Source organism: Chroicocephalus ridibundus, chromosome 19, assembly GCF_963924245.1.
Source record: "Chroicocephalus ridibundus chromosome 19, bChrRid1.1, whole genome shotgun sequence".
Lineage (NCBI taxonomy): Eukaryota > Metazoa > Chordata > Aves > Charadriiformes > Laridae > Chroicocephalus > Chroicocephalus ridibundus.
This window is the reverse complement of record NC_086302.1, coordinates 4489118-4508855: the sequence shown is the minus strand read 5'-3', so window position 1 is coordinate 4508855 and position 19738 is coordinate 4489118. Positions and strand designations below refer to the sequence as shown.

The 19738-nt window shown below is 40.1% G+C and overlaps 1 protein-coding gene across 1 annotated transcript in view; it reads right to left on the bottom strand.

Moving 5' to 3' along the window:
* Positions 1–1833: 1833 nt before the first annotated feature.
* MACO1 (macoilin 1) overlaps positions 1834–19738 on the bottom strand; it is a 31022-nt gene continuing 13117 nt past the window's right edge. The window contains exons 5-11 of the mRNA XM_063355928.1: positions 17894–18072; positions 16919–17417; positions 7822–7980; positions 7442–7624; positions 6505–6625; positions 4842–5016; positions 1834–3740 (exon numbers count right to left, since the gene is read on the bottom strand). Of these exons, the coding sequence (XP_063211998.1) occupies positions 3538–3740; positions 4842–5016; positions 6505–6625; positions 7442–7624; positions 7822–7980; positions 16919–17417; positions 17894–18072 (1519 nt within the window). The 3' untranslated portion in view covers positions 1834–3537. The remainder of the gene's footprint in view (positions 3741–4841; positions 5017–6504; positions 6626–7441; positions 7625–7821; positions 7981–16918; positions 17418–17893; positions 18073–19738) is intronic.

Sequence of the window (19738 nt, the reverse complement as noted above, 5' to 3'; positions counted from 1 at the left end):
CAGGAAATGCCAAAAGGAACGTTATTTTTGGTCTAAGAAACGGTCTTGGAGCCAGTTACTCCTGTGTGCAATCCCAGCGTGCTTAAGGCAATGCTGGGGTAAGCACCCAGCTTCCCAATCTGATTTAACAATTAAGGAAGAAAAAGGAAAAACAAACCACAAGTTTGTTCTGCTTGAACGCTTTAGAGGACGGAGCTACTTCAAGGCAGATGGAAGTTCACCCACTTTCCTGCTCCGAGATCGCTATCCCCAGCTTCGTTTCCTGCTGGCCACAGAGGACGTTTCAGTCAAAGCTGCAATTTTTACTTTCTGGAAGTTATTTGATGAGGCAAGAACAAGTTCAATACATCCATTTAAGGCCTCCCTTCCCCATCACCATGAAATAGGCTAAGAAAGGGGAGCTAGTTCATCTTAGGATAGTTATAGAATAGATTCTATGAATAAAGGAGCTTTTCGTTAAATATTAAAAATAAAATGACATACTGCTTTCTGCTCTACTTAAAATTTTAGTGAGGATAAACCCCGAGGTGCTCAGAACCATTATATATAAGCCCTGTCTTTCCATTACCTTTTCTTTCCTAGACTTAAGCTGGCTGGAAAAAGTTCTGGACACTTCAGTTTTTCTCTGGCAGATCTCTCTAGAGCATTTATTCCGCAGTAATATTTCAAAATTGACTGTAGAAAAAACAAAATATCCTAGGTGACCCTTCTGCAGTCTTACGTTCTTAAATTCCCCATCTATTAATCTTGCAAGTACAACTTATGATGACTCATTAAGATATTTTCCATTTCAGACATTTAAATATTTAAAGATCCAGAGGCTGGCCGGTATAAGATTTGAGTGCTTAAATTACCTCCTTCCACTCGTTCCACTTACCCTTCATAGCAGACTGGTGCCCGCAAACACCTTCACCTTTCCTAAAGGAATATATCCATTTGAACCGAGAAGGGTCCTAGAGAACGCAACTCCTGTGGCCCTGCAACGTGATCCGTTAAAACTGCAAACTCCTCAATGATGTATTTGGAATTTTTCCTTTTAGAGTGGAAAATGAGCTATGTGCGTGTCAGACCGGTGGTGGTTTGAGAAGAAGGGGAAAAAAAAATATATATAAAAAAAAAAAATCAATGTATCCTCAGGGAACTGGGAAGTTCTGGCAGTGCTCGCAGCACAATCACAGAATAGTTGAAGCTGGAATTTTTTGGTACCTGAAAAATTTTACGCGGAGGTCCAACTGCTGTGGGTTGAAGTAGAAGTTGGAATAGACGCGGTCAGAGAAAAACATCCACGTCAGGACCAGCTACAGCACCAGCCAAAGCAAAAGATACACAAACCAGCTCATTCACCCTGAATACAACTGTGGGATTCCCAATAAAAAGGTTTTACAACAGGAACTGTGGCTGCTACGAGAATTAAGGAGATCCTGAAACCCAGGGACAAGTTGTTCTTTCTTTTTGATTAGACAAGACAATGCTTAAACCTCCAAACCGTCCATCTCGGCTTTGCTTTTGCAGTAAGGAGAATGGCTGGAAAGGAACAAAGGCTAAACTTCTAGATATATAATTTTGCAGTTCTTAAGAAATTTACCTTTTTTTTTTTTTTGAGCGCACAGACAGGGTAACTTGCAAAGTCTGTACAGCGAATACAAAAACCATCTGCTCTTCCTTCTGTGTCACAGAAGTGAAGTTCTGTTGCAAAAGAGAAGACTTACCTGGAATAACAGAGCGCTCTTTAGACAAAATGTGTTCTTTATACCAGGCTAAATCAGGTCAGTTAGAAAGGCAAAAAAAAAAAATAAAATATTTTTTTTTTTTTTTTAATCTGCAAGAAAATGTTTATTCTTTGTAAACCCCACAGAAAAAAAAGAATGCAGCCAAGACCAAGTATTGAATGAAAATTGTGCCGAAGTAGGCAGCAAAATGGGGGAACCTCAACACAAAAAGTCAGTGACAATATTTCATGTTTTGCACAAAGATGAAAAACCTATGACATTGCTGAGTAACACTTTCATGGTGACAATTACACAAGATGATTCAAAAAATGCAAATGACAGCAACATGCACACCTGGCTAAAGCTAGAAGTTTTATCCCAAAAGAATACCTGTGATTAAAAGGATGAAACCTTAATACTTCTATTGACTTGCATGTCCTACTTCATTTTTTTTTTTTTAGATGAGGCATACACGCCAATTACCACGAAACTTTTTTAAAAAAATTATTTTCTTTTAAGAAGAACTTTGTCCTTCCAGAGTCCACTGCATGTTTGCAAAATCATAATCTTGGGTTTAGAATTCTGCTAATTTCCCATACAATTGTGCTTCCCACCCCGCCAATCCCCACCCTCAAAAAACCAATCTGAAACCCTTCAGACGTTGCCAGTGCAAACGCTTTCTATCAATGTATAATATACATTTTAAGTTAGTTAAACCTTTGTGCAATTTATGAGTTTCCTTTAAAACTCCTTAAAAACTCCTTGGCACAACAGCTGAAAAATATTCAGCTCTGCTTACGTTGTCAGACACAAGGTGATGCAAAGGGTAAATCACAGTTGACTAAAATAAAAAAAAAAACCCAGAACTGCAGCTTTTATTAGCCAGCTTTACAGTCTCTTGTATACAGTACATTGCACAGTTCCGCCTTCACAATAACGCTTCCTGGATTAATATTGTGCCTTCCACGATGCAGTATAATCAAGGCAAGTTACAGAACACTGCTGAGTTTATATCAAAATAAACAGAAGATGTAACCTTGGTTTATAATGAACATCCAAATTACCATGTACAATTTGCAGTAGACTCTGTAATGAGCTTGATATATAAGCTAGATGACAGTGAAGGGGGAAAAAATAGTTTAAACTATCAAGTTTCCTCTTGAAATGTCTTTTCCCAAGGCACTGTGAACAAGACTGTTAGCAATTCTCAATGACTAAAAACACCAATGGGAATATAAATATTTCACACAACAACCACCGTCACATCATCTATTCTCTTATTCTTTCCCTTAAACAACGCCCCTGAAATTTGTTTGGTCCTTTGAGGGGTAATCAAATTATCTTCTGCAACATCACATATTTGTATTTAATACATCTATAAATCAAAGCTTTGTTAGATTATTTAACCCTTTCACTGTAAAAACTAAAGGTTTTTCCTCACTATTTCTCAATGAATCTGTAAATTCAACTTGATTATTAATAAAACAAAAAAAAGAAAGAAAGGGTTCAAAATCAAGCAAAGCCCTGTATTTTTCAAGAGGAAACCATGCAAGAGTACATAAAAAGGCAAAATTGGCTACTTGAAAACCAAGAATTGTTTTTAATGCATTGGCCAAGGAAAATAAATTGCAAAGTTCTGTGAGGTTTTCTAAAAATTTACAAGAAAAACTGATGGGCAGTTCTAGTCAATCCAGATGTTCTTTTATCCTGTTTTAAATGACAACAAATACAGTCTCACACAATACAATTTCATCTTGACTGCAAGAGACACTCCTGTGTGATGCCTTCAGCATGACAAAATTACTGGGCAAAAAAAGAAAATTGGCATTCATTTCTTCAAGGGCTGATAAACAGAGGCATTGGGGTCAAGTCCAGAAGGGCTGGTCTCCACAAATTTGGAAGAATAATGTGGGGAAACAGGACTCAGAGTGCTGGTGGCTGCAGTGTATGTTATGCTGGGCATTACTGCCATAACTTCTGCAATCTTCTGTTTTAGGTCCTTGATTTCCTGATCTTTTTGAATGATTTGCCCTGAAAACAGCAAATAACATCACTTAGAACCAGCAGCATGTTTTCACCCTCCGCCAGCTCTTCCATGATAAGAGCCATTGAAGCCAAACACCCGGACGCCATTCAGCGCTCTAAGATGACAGCGGTAAAAGCACAACGCGCGTAACTCCTGGTTTGTGGTGAGGGACTGTCTTTAATTACCTCTAGTTACCACTAAGACAACGAGACAGCGCTTTTGTTTGATTTTGCACTGTTTGGATTCACAGCGGCACTGTACCAAAAGATTATTTCTACGGCTTAACTTTTTTCTGCACTTTTCCTCTCGCGTTTTACAAGCGCCCCACAGGAGCGCAAGCATTTGCTTATTAAATGTGTTATTTATTTTCAAAACTGCCCTATTCGCACCATTTTTCTAACCCCCCTTTGCACACACTCCCACCACCACTACAGCAATTTATGAAACTACGTAAAGAGAAACACCAATGAGATGAGACAAACAAAATAAAGCTCACTCTAATCAAATTCTCCCGCAACGAAGCAAGCTTCTGCAAGGAAACTAAGCAAATACTAAATCAAAAGGTTATTTAATTTTGCGTCCTGGTTTCCCTGGCTGAACAAAGGAGAGCCTGGGCAGGGTTTTATACTGGCTTCGCGCTCCCTCTGGTGGCTGCAGCACCAGTCCGACACCAGTGCCCACCAGTGGGAAGTTGAAAAACAGGCTGGGTTATTTTTTCCCCCCACCACATTCAGGTTGTATTTGCTTCAGGAGTAATAAAGTATCATTAAGATTCAAGGACAGGGGCTTAACAGATGGCAAGTATTATTTTATCTTCTATCTGTCTCTTTAAAAGAAGTTCTCCAGCTTTACGGTAATGGTTTATAAAAATGTAGAAAATAATAATAAATTTGACGCCCATCTTGACATGTATTGTCATGATTGGGGAAATCAGGTCAGCCGGGTGGCTTAGGCTCACATTCTCAAGGCTGTAAAAGACAAAAAACCCCTGAAATGCTGAGCAGAGGCCGTAGCCCAAGCCCAAATACAAAGGTAGGATATTCTTTCTGTCACATTTTCCCAGTTTCAGCCAGTACTACATGTTGAATTAAACCACCCCATGTTACCTTGGGCGATCTCAAGCTGCCGTTTTGCATCTCCTAATGCAGAGAAGAGATCCAGCTTGATTCTTGTCTCTGCACTCAGGCTGTTCTCTAAGTGCTGTGTTTTATCCTGCATGGCTGAAAGTGCTGACATTAACACCTCCGTATCCTTCTCGTTTTCCTTGTACTTCCGCAGTTCCTGTAGGAGTAATTAGGACAAATGTTACTCTCATCGACTTTACACATGAGATACACCGAGAAGTCTTTCTCTTCCCCACAGCACACCACTGGGCCTGGTATTAATACTGTAAAATTAAAATGATGGTTAATTAAGGACACTGTAATATTACCTCCAGTAATTATACATGGCCATCATACAAGTGATTAAAGCCATATTGTACAATGCATAATTACAGTGCGGTGAGCGAGTACCATTTACTCTGCTTCTCAACCCTCTCTCATCCGTATCGAGACCCTCCACCCAGAAATCCTCCTCAGCACTTCCAGTTCCCTTCGCCAAGCCCTGGGAGAGCGAAAACACTTCCCACAAGGATAAAGGGCTAGAACGGAAACCAATCTCTTGCTCGGCAGGTTAAAGCGATACTCAATAAACACGGCATCGTAAGCTATTTCAGTTGGCTGATGAGAGGGATTTCCTTACCTCAGAATATTTCCTGCGTTGAACCTAACTGTGCTGCAAACCCAGAAATTTAGAAAAGAGAAAAGGAGGGAGCAAGTTCTCCGCACCTTGTGGCTGGGAAGTATGTATTAGCCTTTTGACTACCAAAAAAAGAAATACTATAGATTAAAAAAAAAAAAAAAGGTCTACGCTTTTAAACAAAGAAACAATAATGCAAAGGGGTAATATTAATGCCTGTAACAAAAAGCTTCTTTTAAAACTTTGCAGATGCTAATAAAATTAAAGAGCTTGATTATATCTGGTTTTAATTATTCGAAAGCCACGCTCATCTTCTCCATAGATGAACCACACTTGTTTTCAAGGGTTTGGAAAACCCAGGAACAACAAGGCTGCATACGTTATTTGGAAACAAGTTCACAATAACACCAGGTGGATTTTGAAGAGCGTCTAAAAAACCACAAGGCATTAAAAACACACATTCATGCAAATTGTCAGTTCACAGTCCAAGTACATCTTTAGGAACAGACACTTTAAAGGAACAAGGTCAACTTCAACTCACACATTTGAGCTCTTAAACTCTAACATGCCAGACAATGTGTCTGCTACAAGTCTACCCACAATGTACTTTCAATATTCAAGCACTTTCACAAAAAAAGAAAAAAAATATGTCTGGCCAGCAATTAAGACTGCACTGAGTAAGTAACCTTACTTGCCAGCAGTGAGATGTACAACGTACAGACCGGCAACAACCTCTTTGCATTAGACAAAAAGTGTTGTTGAGGGGATTATATTCTCAGTCTACCCAGACCATCGGTTCCGGAGAAAAAAAAAATCTAATAATTTAAACAATTGAAGGTGTGGAGCTGAGACTATTAACCTTTCTCATACCCACGTTCTTACAAAGCCTGATGCAAGACATGCAAGACAGACATCTGAAGAGCATAATTCTTGAAGGTGTTGATTGCCTCTTATGTAGATGCACCAATTTCTGAGGGCTGAAAGCACTCGTTGTGCTGCTGATCTAAGTCCCTGGTGCTTTCTCATTACCTGAACTTTCATTTCTAGTTCTCGTATCTGATCTTCTTTCAGCTTTATGTCAATTGTTAGCTTCTTGCACTCTGTCTCCAGCTCTCGGATACGATTTCGTAAAGTTTCAGTACATTCTCCTCTGCAGAAAAAACATTAAAAGAGAAGAAGATGAAATAAGAATGAGGCTGTCATTCCTGAACTGCTGATAATATGAAAATTAATATCAATATTGAAGGATAAAAAGAGGAAGCTAACTTTGTTCTTTTCAGCAAGATAATTTCCCTTATGGCAACAACGCAAAAAGCAGCGAAAAGTTATGCCTCAAGTATTAGGAAATTTGGAATATTTATGAAATACGGAGAACAGAAAAGCAGAAATCATTCTTTTTAGACATTTGGAGCACTGCAGATTAAAGAGGTCATCCACACTTGTGCCATGCTTTCATCTTGAAAAGCCTCCCACCTATACGCCTATGTTACTACTGAAACAGCAGTGTGCTGAGCACTGGCAGGCACTGGCTAGAGCAGAAAACTTTCAAGATGCGAGATCAAGACAGCATTTTGGCCAACGTCATTGCGTGAATCCTCAATTCATCGTCCCCACGTGCAAGGGGATGTTCCATTTTTTTAAAGCAGACGGACCCGTGCAGGGTACATTATCTCTGTTAGCACAATCAAGGTACAGTTGATAATTTAGAGTGTATTCATCCTTTACACCCTGTAAACATAACGTATATGAGTAGAGATTCAGCTTCATGGAGGCAGATCCCCAGTCCTCCCACTGCCTTAAGGCAAACAAACGTCTTAACACAAATAAAGTGTTACAGACTACTCCTTTATGCACAGAATTGTGAAAAACGCCTCCCCAAATCCCCCCGAAACCACATTTCAATAGCAACAGCAACATTTCAGTCATTTTCTGGAGCTGAGCTGGCTTCTGGGGTAGAACAAAGTACCTTGTAGCAGCAGCAAATGCGACAGCACGTGCAGCAGTTGCTTCTTCCAACTTCTTTCTTTTCTTTTCTTCCATTAATTGTTTTTCTACAAAGGCTCGTGCCTCCTGCTCTGCCTTTAGTTTCTTCTCCAACTGGCTGATCATTTGTTTGTCTTTTTGTTTCATTTGTACAGCATTGTGTAATCTGGAAGGTAACAGGTATGGGATTTAATGGAAGATTTTACTTACTAAAAATAAAGTGCTGCCAACGCTCCCAAATGAATCTTGCTGGATTTGCAGACAAAAGTGCCTCAAATTTTGTAGAGTCTCAACATACTACTTCCCCTTTACCAGACTACAGTCATCAGCAACCAATGCACACAGCTGTGTGGAAGCACATACTTGTTCTGCAGCAGTTCATTTTCTTGCCGGAGCTGGCCGATTTCAGACCGAATTCCCCGCTCTGTGTTAGTCAGAGAACTGATCTGACTACGTAGCTCCTGTTCGACCTGCCTGCTCGCTTGCAGGTCAGCCTTTAACTTTTTAATATCTTGTTCCAACCTAAGAAAGACAATTTTAAAAGACAATTTCAACTTCATTTCCCAGTTACCCAAAGGTTCAAGCACATTCTATAAAAATAACCACCGTAAACATCATACCATCTGCCATCCCCCCAAACCCTCGATTCTTAAAATAATAGACTCTCAGAAATTATGTCTACCCTTGCTAAATAATAATAATGTTTTATATAACTCTACATATATAGCTCTATGTACGCTATACACACACTTCATAACCTCCCACAGGAATGTTGTTTTCCTCCATGTGCTGCAGAGTTGTAAAACAAAACCTATGGAATTAAATTTTGTCATCTTCCAGCAGCAGTGAAATGGATAAACCTCCGAAGTTGTAAACAAGGACAGGCGCACATATGAACAAATTTTACTTTTCTCAGCAAATTATGAGTTTCATTTGTTAGTTATAGCTGAGCTATGGAGCACACTGTTAAATTCTCACCTAAACATTTTTTTTTGGGGGGTTGTTTTTTTTTTTTTTCCCCTTGAAGAACATGATGTGCATGTTGAATAAAGAGTACGTGTTAAGTCATCCACAGTTCAGGAGTCAGTAAATTTAGTTTTAATTGCTCCTGAACAGAGACCATCTGCTATACACTTAATTGTAGCGTTGGAAAGTTCTTGAAGACTCATGCAAGCTTATTAATTGAAACATTTTCAACCAAAATTGGTTAAATAAAACACAAATTTCTAAAGAGAGGCCCCCAGCTCACCTTAATTTTTCCCCACATTACCAAAATAAGACTATTAATCCTCAGAATTAAAATCGCATCATAGGTGAATAATCAACCATTTTTATGAGCACTGTGTTACATACTTGTGTAAAGCAAATATGCCTCAGTCATTCACACATAGTCCCCATTTCCTCCATCAGTTATTGATTTAAAAGTTTTTAAATGCTCATAAAGAAGACGAAGATGCTTTTATTTTCTAAAGTTCCATACAGAATTAGTGGTAGTTGAACATTAAGACTTGGGGAAAATAGTCACAAGAGCCAAAATGAACTGCCCTTATCAGCATTCGCTCGCGCAGATGAACGGTTATAGCTTTTTGTCCTCATCATGAAAACTCTTAGCTCTTTTGGGCTTCGGTGATGGAAAACCTCACCCTAAAACGCTACGAGAGATGTAACGACAAGAGGCATAAGAACATCCTGTGCGAATGGATCAAGAGGTTAAATGTGGAATCATCAAACTTACGGAAATTCATAAAAGTACATCTGTAATAGGCTGAAACCGCACCGAAGAGGTCTACTGGGTAAATTAACAGCAAGAAACGGCCTATAAAGGAGCGTGGTCTATAATACACTCAGATAACTCAAATGCTCAGATCCCACTTTCTAGAGCTGTACTAAGCTGTCTTTCTAGTTACACTGGAGCTGCCCTACTGGTAAGATCAATTCCTTTTTATATAGTATAAATCGTGGTCAAATGTATCTTCAAAAAAAAAAAAAAAAACCAAAAAAACCCCCACCAACTTCTACTTAGTAGGCAAATAGTAATAGTACAAAGCAAATACACATTTCATATTGAAGACCACAAACCATTTCAACACCTTATACACTGTTGTAGGAGGACAAGAATTTGCAAAGCTAACCAGATATTCATTCAACCATGTAACCATCGCACACAACCCCAAAATGGAAAACCCATCAGCAGCCGTTATTAGGTATGTATTTTCACCGTGTTCAGTATGTTAAGCGATAGAGTTGGACAGTCACCGGGAGACGATATAACAATTTAATCTTCCGATAAGCAGTAACCAAGTGTTTTAGAAAGAGCAAACTTATTAATTGAAGAGAGTAAGATGCTGTAGGAAGCGTCAGACTGTTGTCTGCCAACAGCTCTTTTGTTTTAAAACAGGTTTTCATAAATAGGCAAAAAAAAACGACTGGCAGGACAACGTAAAGGAATGCATATAAATCACACACGCTTTACATTGACAAATAGCTGTAAATAATTTCAACATACTATTACAACACTACAATAAAGTGATAACTGTGAAAATAAGACAGCTGTGAATAGCCTTGTCCCTATAACTGACACTATGCCAAACTCACTCAAATATGATATACCAAGATTTATTTCAGGAAAAGCAGCACTGATCAGGTAAAGCCCGAATAAATTAGAGGTGCTTGCACAGGACAAGCTGAATTCTTATTTTTGGCAACAGAACATTGACATTAGTTCAAACTTCTTAAGCCATCTGGTTCCCGGCATTCCTGCCAGTGCCAAGGAGGGCTCTGTACCTGCAGTGCTCAGGGGGCTGCTCCGGGCTGTGCTGTAAAGGAAGATGAAACCTGCCTGATCCGTAGAGTGCGCACAAACGTGACCAGAAAGGAGGTTTGCTTTCCAAACCAGGAGAAAATATATGAGGCTGCAGCCACAGCCTTCCTTTTTTACTTATCATAGGTAGAAGTGTCCAACCAGAGCTGTGTACGTTCAATTTGTGAGAACGGGGATCCGAAGTGTCGCACGCCCATGATCCATCGCTCAAACCCTGCCTGAGCACAGAGCCGAAGCCTCACGGACATTCTTTCCGCCTTAAATTTCCAAGCACGCCCCAAGCGTCAAATATTCATCCTGTCACTCTGGAGGACCACAGGGGATTTCGGGTAACCTTTACGGGAAAATGAGACCGACCTGCCACACACTATGACTTTCACTCTAGATCACAAAGAAGTCAGGATTAAACTCAACAAGAATTGATCAAACTCGGGGGGCTTCCCTTGTTTATGAAAATTCAGTAGCCACACCGCTAAAACACATCCAGGCAGAGCACGTATCGATAGGATATTACTGCTATGAGCAGTTGGCCTACGACCTTTAATTCACTAAATGCTGCGGAGAGGAGCTTCTTTTTCTTAGAAAGTGCTGGCAGGTGTAAAGTGGGAGCTATATACCTCGTGCATTAAAACACAAATACTCTCCCATTCACTAGCCACCACAAATGAGCTCACAGTAGGCTCAGGAGTGAGAGCGCGGCAACTTAACTGGTTTGACTTCCTCAAATCAAAGGATTCCAGTGCTTCTGTACATCTGAATTTTTCAGACCATGTTGGAGGATTTTTAGTACAAAGGGGTCATCCTGTGAACACTCCAAGCACCGAAGAATTGCTAACAACTATGTAGGCTTTGTTAGTTTGAAGGCTATGTGAAAACATTGGAGCGATGTTAGAAATGCTGAGACAAATAAGATATGAGAAGCGTGCTGAATTCAGCATGCGAAATGTAGAACTTGCGTGGACAGATGCTTTAAGCCAATTATAATATGTTGCTTACCGCACGCACGGCTCGTGCAACCAATCAGCAAGTTGTCGGCGCGTGATGCGGAATCAGAACGTCTATAATAACTGAGCTATCTGTGCAATCAACTGGCATTAACCTGATCACATTGGTCGTTGTGTTATTGTCCGAGCCTTCCGCGTCGACAAGACCACCCTGCAGTTAAGAGCTTTTATTCTGTCGTGAAACAATCACTCCTATCGGTACAGGTGACCTAACTTGAACAGTCGAAAGGCAGAATAACATATGTAAAACGTGATCAATCTACATACAGCGAGTGATGGACTATTGCAGTGCAATTCCAAAGGGGCAGAAGAGAATTAGTACAGAGAACGCTAATCTCTTTCAAGTCAATGGCAGATAAAACAACTGGAAACTTAGCTGTCAATGGACTTGTTGAGAAGTAAGTTTTGCAGTAAGATTTTACCAGTTTTTAATTATTCCTTTTCATGATGCTGTAGTTTTGCTACAGCTTTAAATATCAGAGCAGACGTTTTCTGCATTTATATTATAAATAAATGTTCCTTACTACCTAAAATGAGTTAGGAAGCTAATAATCCATCATAATGCAAGGACCAAATGTTTCCTATATGGCTGCTCTCCCAGACCTGCTACAATTAGCCAGAGATACAGCTTCATTAAAAAAAAAAAAAAAGATAAAGAAGAGACATGAAGTTAGCTTTTCCTCAAAACCACGTGTCCGCCTTGCATTCTCTGCCGTGTAACCATGTTCTTATCCATCTTATAAAGTCCAGTCAAACATTTTTAGCCTAAAAATTTCTTCCTGTGGAACAGCAAGTCACAGCACTTCTCTGTATATGTAGAGAGAGGTCATCCATCATTTTCGCAGAAATACAAGGAGATGAAACCCACCCTTTCCATTGCCCCCTTCTGAAATGAAAGCACATCATCAAGGTAAACCACTTCGATGCCATAAAAGAAAAGCTTCGGTGCTACGAGCACAAACCAGCGCGTGGAGTTTTCCCTCCTCCCCTTCGTAATAGTCTGCACTACTGTTACAATGATAAATGACCCAATAAAACAGCACTTCTTTTTTTATTATTATTCTTTCTACCATTTCATTTTCTGCTTAAGTCTCTTATTTTCAGGCTTATTGGAAAAAGTTATTTACCAAGGGGGGTGGTGAAGAAAACTTGAGTTCCAGGAGATACTTTTCTCTATTGCTGCACAAACTACAAGTCATTTGGACACACAACTATCTTCAAAATGAGGGTTTAGTTGCAGTTTATTACATTGTGCTGTTTATACAACCAAGGCCAATGTCTTACAGTTTGCCATTACTATAAATGCAGATACACCCGTTTTATTTTCTCAGCCCTACCACATATTCCTGGCCTCACTGATGAAGAGAATTAATCAGTAATCACCTCCAAGACTGCATATTTTTCCAAATGCTTCAGGGAAGCTTGATGGATCAACTTAAAGACATCTCAATTCAGCTTAATCCTCCTAAGTATTGATAACTGGCAAAGAACATGCTCCTGTTGCTTAGTTTAGCCGGCTAATGCAATTCCATAATCACCTGGCGATCGCACACAAATTAAACACAATTTATATAAAACTTAAAGACCCAGAAGGCACCCAGATGCTTTTCTAAGAAACCCATTTTCCCCTTTGTTCTGTTCTGACCCAATCTCTTGGCATAAGCATCCCCCGCAGTCAACCTGCTTCAAAGAAGTAGCCAGTGCGATCCCGCAGCATTGAAGTTCTCCCGCTGCAACTAAGGTGCTGTTACCGGCAGCTCCTCAGAGCATTTTTCATTACCAAGAAGACAGTAATCCACAGAGAGAAAGCAGAGTTACTTATTTTTCTCCTAACACAGAGCTGATCTAAGGAGCTGGCATTTCAAAAAGGTTATTCTGTCTCTGAGCAGCCCAAGCACTCTGTTGACAGTGGCTTGAAAATGGTCTGCTAGAAGGATCGTCTCCCGGCTTTCTAGCTTACATTCCCAAGTCTTTTGCTTTTCTGTTCTGTATTTTCCTTCGCTCCCATCATTTTGCATGAAACACTGACCATCTCCCCCACTGCAGCTGACAGCAGAAAGCCTTCTGCCATTTCAGGCAGGGGGGACAAGGAGGAAGCAGCAATCGCTCTTAGGGTGTCAATGGTGCCAGAGAAGATGTGCAATAATTAGCACCGAATGGTCAGAAATTTACATTAAAACCTTCAAGTCTGTCTCTGCAGGTAACATCAAATTTTAGGAAAGCAAAATAAGATGTGGCAGACCAGACTTTGCTTCACAAATATTTTTCTTAGTCCAATTGCCAGAAGATGTCATCGTTATCTCCGAGAATAATTAGTACATAAGACAGCTTGTTTCAACACCTCATGTGCCAAAGGCAAGACCTCTACGGATACAAACAGTTTTGCCAACGGCACTGCCAGTTTTTTGTGTGTGTAGGGTTTTTCAGGGTTTTATTTGGGGTTTTTTTGTTTGGGTTTTTTTTTCTTTTTTTCTTTTTTTAAACAATGGTGCAAATAGCTAGAGTCAGGACATGATTATTCCAATGTAATAAGCAATACAAAAAACCAACCCCAAACTCCTGCAGCAATTACTGCTTGGACTCGTTCAACACATCGAGCCCCTAAAACGTGAACAAAACCTGCTGCACCTCAGAAGTGACAGTGACACCGAAACGACACGTCAGCTTGCTCTGTACCTACTGACGAACGGTATTACGTGCAAAGGGAACACCAGCATTTTCCCTCCACGGGATACCAAACGTAGCCCTCCATTGCCCCAATTACCATAACGCTGGGAAACGAGCAGCTCAGATCACAGAGACTCAATTATTAAGTGCTTGACAAATAAACAGATTTCAGCATCAGAAACAGATCTTCATCTCAATAGTTGGAACAAAAAAAAAAAAAGCTAAAACAGAGATTACTTCCGAGGCTGACCAGCAGGGACAGAGCCTCTTCAATCCCTCTGCTCTACCTGTCAAGATGACGATAACGTAACGCAATATTCACTGAAACACCCAGAGATGGGGACCAGTAACTTCCTCTCCAGAAAACTGAATGCACGTGCACTCACCATTTACCCGACAGAACCAAAAGAAAAGCTTACTGTTTCAAATAAGAGTAATATGGTATATATAAAAATATAAACTCAATTAGCAGCACCCTTTCAGATATAAATGTCACACCAAGTATTTAAGAGAAAAAGTTAATCTGCAAGACTGTCTTGTTCTCAAAAAAATCTCAATCTTCACTGTCTCGAATAACCCCTGTTAATCCCGCGTCCCTAGCAGTCATAAGGCATACTTTACATTTAATACTGGTTAGTCAGCTCAAGGAAATCATTTGTGAACACGAAAGGAAAGCAGCTTGGCTTTGACATCCTGCTGGGAGTCTGCCGGACAAGGGGTTATAAAAAGCATCTTTATTTGGAAGCTGAGCAGATCTGATCTGAAAGTCGGACACAAACGCAGGACTTCACACAGCCCTTTTCAGGGTACAGCACTGACGCAGACTCAAAGTTTAATAACAGGAATGAGTAATACTACTGGAAGTGGAAAAGATGAACAAGTGCCTTACACCCCAGGGATAGGATAATTGACAAGTTAAAAGAAAAATAAACATGAATTTTTAAATTTAAGTGCATTCCATCCCATCCAATTTGTCAGGTACGTTTACGCTTCCATTGTTGTAGGAGTTACATACTCAATGTGAAGAGAAACAAGATTCTATGAATGATTTCAGTCATCTCGGTTTGTAAGAAACTGTAAGCAGCGACACATGGGACGTTGGTGTTTTAAGTGCTCCTGGCTCGCCTGCACCGGGAAATGAGTGCACAATAAGCAGCTCCCTGAATTTGTAGCACAACAGCCACATCACGCCCACGCACCACAGAGAAACACTCGACAAACAAAAGACTGAAGTAGCTTAATTCACTTTCAGGGCAGAGTACAGCTCCGTTGCACAAAGGCACTCTCAGAGCACAGTAATCGTTACCCCGTCCCTACCCGGTCAATCAGAGGAGCTCGAGTTCTGTAAGGGCACAGTCTCGTTTATTGTATACTCAATTCTGCATTAGAAAACCCGCTTTGGACAATTACAAGGACCACCTGGTCTAGGCTCACATCACAGCATATGAAGATGTCAATGTGTCATTTAAAACTTAAAACATATGAGGTTTAAATCTCGTTCCTTGTCATAGCTACAGGGGACAAAATCCTTAGTCTGACAGGCCATTCTACAAAGCCCTTCCCTTCTCTTTTCCCAGGACTTATAAATCACATTCTTAACAGCAGCAAAGCTGAACTGACCTGTTCTCTTCTTCAGTGAGTAAAGAAGCCACATGAAGAGTAGAGAGATGCCCATCTGAAACCGGCAACATACAAATACTGCAGCCCTACATACGTTTATTCAGATGCAGCTTTGCTGAAGACAGAGTCATCTGCATCCCATTAATCTTGGCTGAATTTGATCCACAGGTTAGATTGATTACCTGGTTTCTTATTTGCTTCATGCAAGTTCTCTACAGACATTAGGTATCAATTAGTCTGGATATTTAATTGTCAGAGGCAGGCCAATCAGTGGCAGAGTGATTATTGGAGGAGAAAATACTATTTGCATTGAAGTAATTGTATTCACATAGCACAAATCCTCAGGGACAGACCGGAGCGAAAAGTCCAATTATCAAAAGGTACCTGCAGAGAAAGCGAACCTGAGCTGCCAATTAAGTTAGTCAACGAGGATTTGTTGGCCAAAGAGTGTTCAGCACATGAGACAACGGAAGAGGAGAGACATAAGCCAGGAAGGACAGGAAAGTGCATAATTGTGCAACAATTTTTTTCTAAATGTATCTCTATCCCTATTTTGAACAACTATTTTTCTTACAAGTACTTGTTTTGGTAACGTAGGACAACACCATATGTCTCGGGACTTACATGCTGTAAGTCCTTAGCTGCATTTCATAAATGCACCTTTATTTAAACTTCAGACAAGCATGTATAAAGATGCGGCTTTTTCAATCTTTCTAGTTTACAAGGCAGCTAAATTAAACCCCTGTGATCTGCACTTAAGCCATTAAGGCAGCAGGTATGCAAGCAGGAATCTGAACTCATCACTTCAAGGGGTTACGTAGTAGCTGGTACTTTGCATCTACACTTGTTAATTGAAGAGTAAAACAAAAGCTAAACATTTCAGGGGGGAAAAAAAACAAGCCAAACCAAAAAATTAAAGACAAAACAGCTGCTGAGGCACCATCAAACCTCACCGAACTCCCTGGAGATGTAAAGGTCACCCCGTGGAAGATTTGTCAAGAACACAGCCACTGAGGTTTGTAATAATGATTCTCCACATTTCCCTCATGCTTTCTATCAAATGATCCTCAAAGCTACTTATTGTGCCTCACAACACCCCTGTGAGGTAGGGAAGTATCGGATTCGGAGTAGGAAGGAAGAAATTTGCTCAGGGCTGCATAGCACGCCAGAGGCAAAAGCCAGGAAAAGAACCCAAAAGGCACAGCTCCTGGTTATCTCATTCCGTTATCAGACAATTCTGTCTTCCTTATGGCATCGTTACATTTTCCTAAGAAAAAAAATAGATCTGATGGACTGGAACGAAGGGAGGATAAGACAGGCCGTTACACAATGCTCAGATCAAACTTACCTTACCAGTGCATCTGGTTTGCTTAGCTGGTTATTAGGAATACAATTTTCCATTAAGTCCTTATGTGTGCTCGGGCTCTTGCTAGCACACTTCTGTTTTTTCTCATTTTTAGTAGATGAGGAAGGGATGCTCCCGTTAGTTGCACTGTGACTGCGAGGCGAGGAGTTCACAACTCCACTGACGTTTTTGTAATTTTTGGACGAGGCAGTGCATGAGTCCTCTTTTAAGAGGTTTTCTGTACTTCCTACAAGATCATTATTTAATCTTTTACTATTGATATGGTTTTCCATATATTCAATTTCTTGTATTTTAGAGTCTACAGGTTGCAAAATGTTGTTATTTATTCCAAGGTTGTGTTTCTTAGCATCCTTGTCCTTTTCTTTCCCTTTTTCTCTATATTCTAGCTCTGGCAACGTTGCAGTTATTTTTTTATTGGCTGGGATGCCTCCATTGTGTTGCAGAAGTATTGAGGAATCCATATCAGATAATCCTTTGGCTGCTGCAATACCAAAATAAAAAAAAAAATACTTAGTTCATTAAATCAATCAATACTGTGACATGCAAAGAAAAATCATTAACTACACATCAATCATTTCTGCAGAAAACAATCGCTGTTAGAGTCTATCTAGAAAAGTAAATCAGAAATCACGTGATATTTTAAGACTTTTTCTCATTACAGGCAGGAAACGGTAACCAAGGGATTTAATAATAAATACTAGCGCTTCATAGAGCGCTCGCTGACTAGATTGATGCAGTTGCTAATAAAGAACTAAACAGAGAGGACATAATTCATTTCTACTGTCATACTAACCACCGCCAAAATGATTTTAATTCTGGCTCCTCTGGTTCTAAGTTCACAATACTTTCATCAAAACAACATGGTCTGAAGAAGCTCTTCCTTAGCAGGTTTTTTTGGTTTTTCTTTTTTTAAATAGCAGATAATTGCAAACACATTAAGTAATAAGTAGAACTTGCCTTCCTCCGCCTCCCTCTCTTGCCTTTGTAGCATCTGCTGCTCTGGGGGCAGAGCCTGCTGGAGGAGCTGCATGTAGAATTCATTCTCTTTCTGCACTTCTTTTTGTTTTCTTAAACGCATTTTGTAGCTGACGTAACTTTTAAAGCCAAAACCCAAAGTCACAACAGGGTAGCCAATACTAAGGAGAAAAAACAAAAAGCAACATTATTATCCAAAACGTAACCATAACAGCAAACTAATAACTTGTAATCAATTATGTAGCTGTGAATACATCTGGATTACAACTTTTCAGAGAAAGTTACATATAAATCATTTTTTGCTGTACTACAATAAAGCTACAGTTCAAAAACGTAGGCACTTCTTTACCAAGATAAAATTACAGTTCATTACAGACAGCAATTAACTGAAGCATAGATTAAAGGATTACGACAATGCAATTGCACTACGCACAGCAAAGACGGCTTTTAGACAAGCCCCAGACTAGGAATTATGCATCTTTTAAGGAGATAACAGCCAAATGCAGCAGAATTTCCCAAGTTTTGCTCCTAAAGGGCCATGTCATACGCATACAAGACATTGAGCTGGGAGATGTGCTCACAACAGCCAGAACAGTGAAAGGAGAAACTGATCCTCAGCCCCATCCTTTTGTACTCAGCAATTAAGCGCAGATCTCTTTTCCACCTCTCTAAAGCGGAGACAAAAGAATGGTTCTCCAAAATGCCGCCTCTGCAACAGGCCCTGCGGTACCGTCACTGCAGCTCGGGCTGAGAAACAAGAGCTGGAGAAGCTGCTGGAACGTACGGCGTTGGGGGGCGTCCTGCGCTGCCAGGGGCGGCCAAAGCTGTCAGCCAAGCGCCGTCACCCGCTCCTGGTCCCGCCAGAACCGACCCCGGAGGTAAAGCCTCAATAGCCACCCGTCTCTGATGAGGACGGCCACAATTAAGACATCTTTTGGGGGCAACAAACAGCCTTTGGAAATTCCTTGTTTAAGAGACTGACCTCGAAGCGAAAAACATCTAATCTCTACACTTGCTTCTTCCCCTTATCTTACTGAGAGATAAAATATGAAGAATTTCACTTCCAGCCAGACTCTGCAGTTCCATTTGTTGATGGGGGCAACAGACGCGTAACAGAACTTTGGAATTATTTTTTTTGCCTATCAGCTTCATCACGCAGAATTTAAGGATTCTTATTAGCTTGTGACAACTGCACCAATACCGAATGCTAACAAATCATGCTAGTGTATTGATTAACAAGGATACCCGATCAATGAGCAAACAGCCCTGTATAAAAATAAATATAGCTTTGACAAATATTTTAACAAAGCACAGTGAAGTTACATTTTAGACACTGAAGGTGTCCTAGATCAGGGGGGAAACTCAGATGCAGACGACTATTAACCATTAAAATCTTCTCATTCTTTGCTCACTGTGCAAATTGCATTTCTAAGTAAGCTGCCAGCATGCAAGAATCATTTGCATATGCATCTGACATTATCTCTGCCAATGCTTCTTTTGTAATACTGTGTAAAGCCAGCTGTAGCTACAGTTCTAAAACTCTGATGACAAGCCGAAATGTTTGCATCCAATTCAGCAGCAGAAAGACCTTGCTTCACAGCTCCTAAAGTGCTTTTGTAACGTATTATAGAATTTAATTAGTGTTTAAGGGATTTATTGCTCAATGTAGACAATATAAATTAAAATGACAGATGTCTAACTTATTGGAGACGGTATCACAGGGAGCTGGACCAAATGACTCCAGGAAAAACAGGACACATTTTAAACGTAGCACGATCAATGCGTACTACACTAAAAACTTGCGGAATAAAAGTGCATTTCTTCCAG